Source organism: Rhinopithecus bieti, unplaced genomic scaffold, assembly GCF_001698545.2.
Source record: "Rhinopithecus bieti isolate Rb0 unplaced genomic scaffold, ASM169854v2 scaffold_18208, whole genome shotgun sequence".
Taxonomy (NCBI): Eukaryota; Metazoa; Chordata; class Mammalia; order Primates; family Cercopithecidae; genus Rhinopithecus; species Rhinopithecus bieti.
Window position 1 is genome coordinate 51581 of NW_016809003.1, and position 1208 is coordinate 52788.

The 1208-nt window shown below is 34.9% G+C and overlaps 1 protein-coding gene across 1 annotated transcript in view; it reads left to right on the plus strand.

Moving 5' to 3' along the window:
• Positions 1 to 997, plus strand: part of LOC108539480 (probable ubiquitin carboxyl-terminal hydrolase FAF-X) — a gene marked incomplete at both ends in the record, with an annotated part of 50328 nt that extends 49331 nt beyond the window's left edge. The window contains one exon of the mRNA XM_017888193.1: positions 806 to 997. Coding sequence (XP_017743682.1) covers positions 806 to 997 — 192 coding nt within the window. The remainder of the gene's footprint in view (positions 1 to 805) is intronic.
• Positions 998 to 1208: the final 211 nt, after the last annotated feature.

Here is a 1208-nt window from a genome sequence, read left to right on the forward strand (position 1 = left end):
TTTTTTTTTTTTTTTTTTTTTTTTTTAAGTAGTTCTTATTAGGTAAGTAAAAAGGCAGCCTCTTGTTGGGATAAAAACAGATTTTTGTCATGATCCCTGACACAGATGCTCAATGAAGTATGCAGAAAACAATTACATGTATCCACTTTCACCTTTCTTCAATATTTATTCAGAGTATGTGCCACTATGGATGCAGAGGTACATAATAACCTCTAATCTCAACGAGCTCACAGTAGGGAGCCCAGTGCAAAATTAGTAATATAGAAATATCTTAAAATAATATTGTAGAAATACTTACAGTATATATATAGGAGGGGAGTTGCAACTTGAAGGCAGTTAGAATTACCTCGCTAACAACTACTTAATGAAATTAATCTGTCACTGATTTAACAACTTGATTATACTGTTAAGTAAAAACTAGGGTACCTTTTGTACATTAGTCCTCTTACTGCTTTTTCAGTATTCCTTAATTTTTCTTTTTTTCAAAGCAAAACGTGATAACAATGGGGAATACAAGCAGGGTCTGCCCAAGGCATGTACATAAAAGACATACAATACTTTACTGAGTCTCTAGAAGGGAACCAGGCTATTTAGTTATCATTATCGCCTGCAAGTTAAGCTGAGCCCAGATTTAGAGACACGAGTTGATTGCTCTAGAATGAGGATTTGCAGACACATGCCACTACAGTGCGCAAGAAAGAGAGGAAGCCCACTTTGTTGGCAGTGCTTTTCATGTAGGTTGCCACAGGTTCTATAATGTGTATATGCAAGGAAGTCGTTCTGAGGGAGTGGGTGATGAATGAAGAACAAATGGTTAGGTCTGGTTATGTACAAATTATTTACTCCAAATAAAATGGTTAACTTTTTTCAGATCAACCAAGTTACCCATGATCAAGCAGTGGTGCTACAAAGTGCCCTTCAGAGCATTCCTAATCCATCATCCGAGTGCATGCTTAGAAATGTGTCAGTTCGTCTTGCTCAGCAGATATCTGATGAGGTTAGTTTTATCAAGACTTCTGTCACAATTTTAACTTTCCTAGGCCCACTTACTTTAATCACTGTCTCATCCTTTAGATAATGTTCCCTTAGTATCAGTTTTGTCTACTATTAATATTAGTACTTTCTGTTTTTAATCAACTATATGTATAATAAACAGCATCCTTTTAAAGTATACAGATTGGGTGATTTTTTTTTTTTTTTTTTTTTTT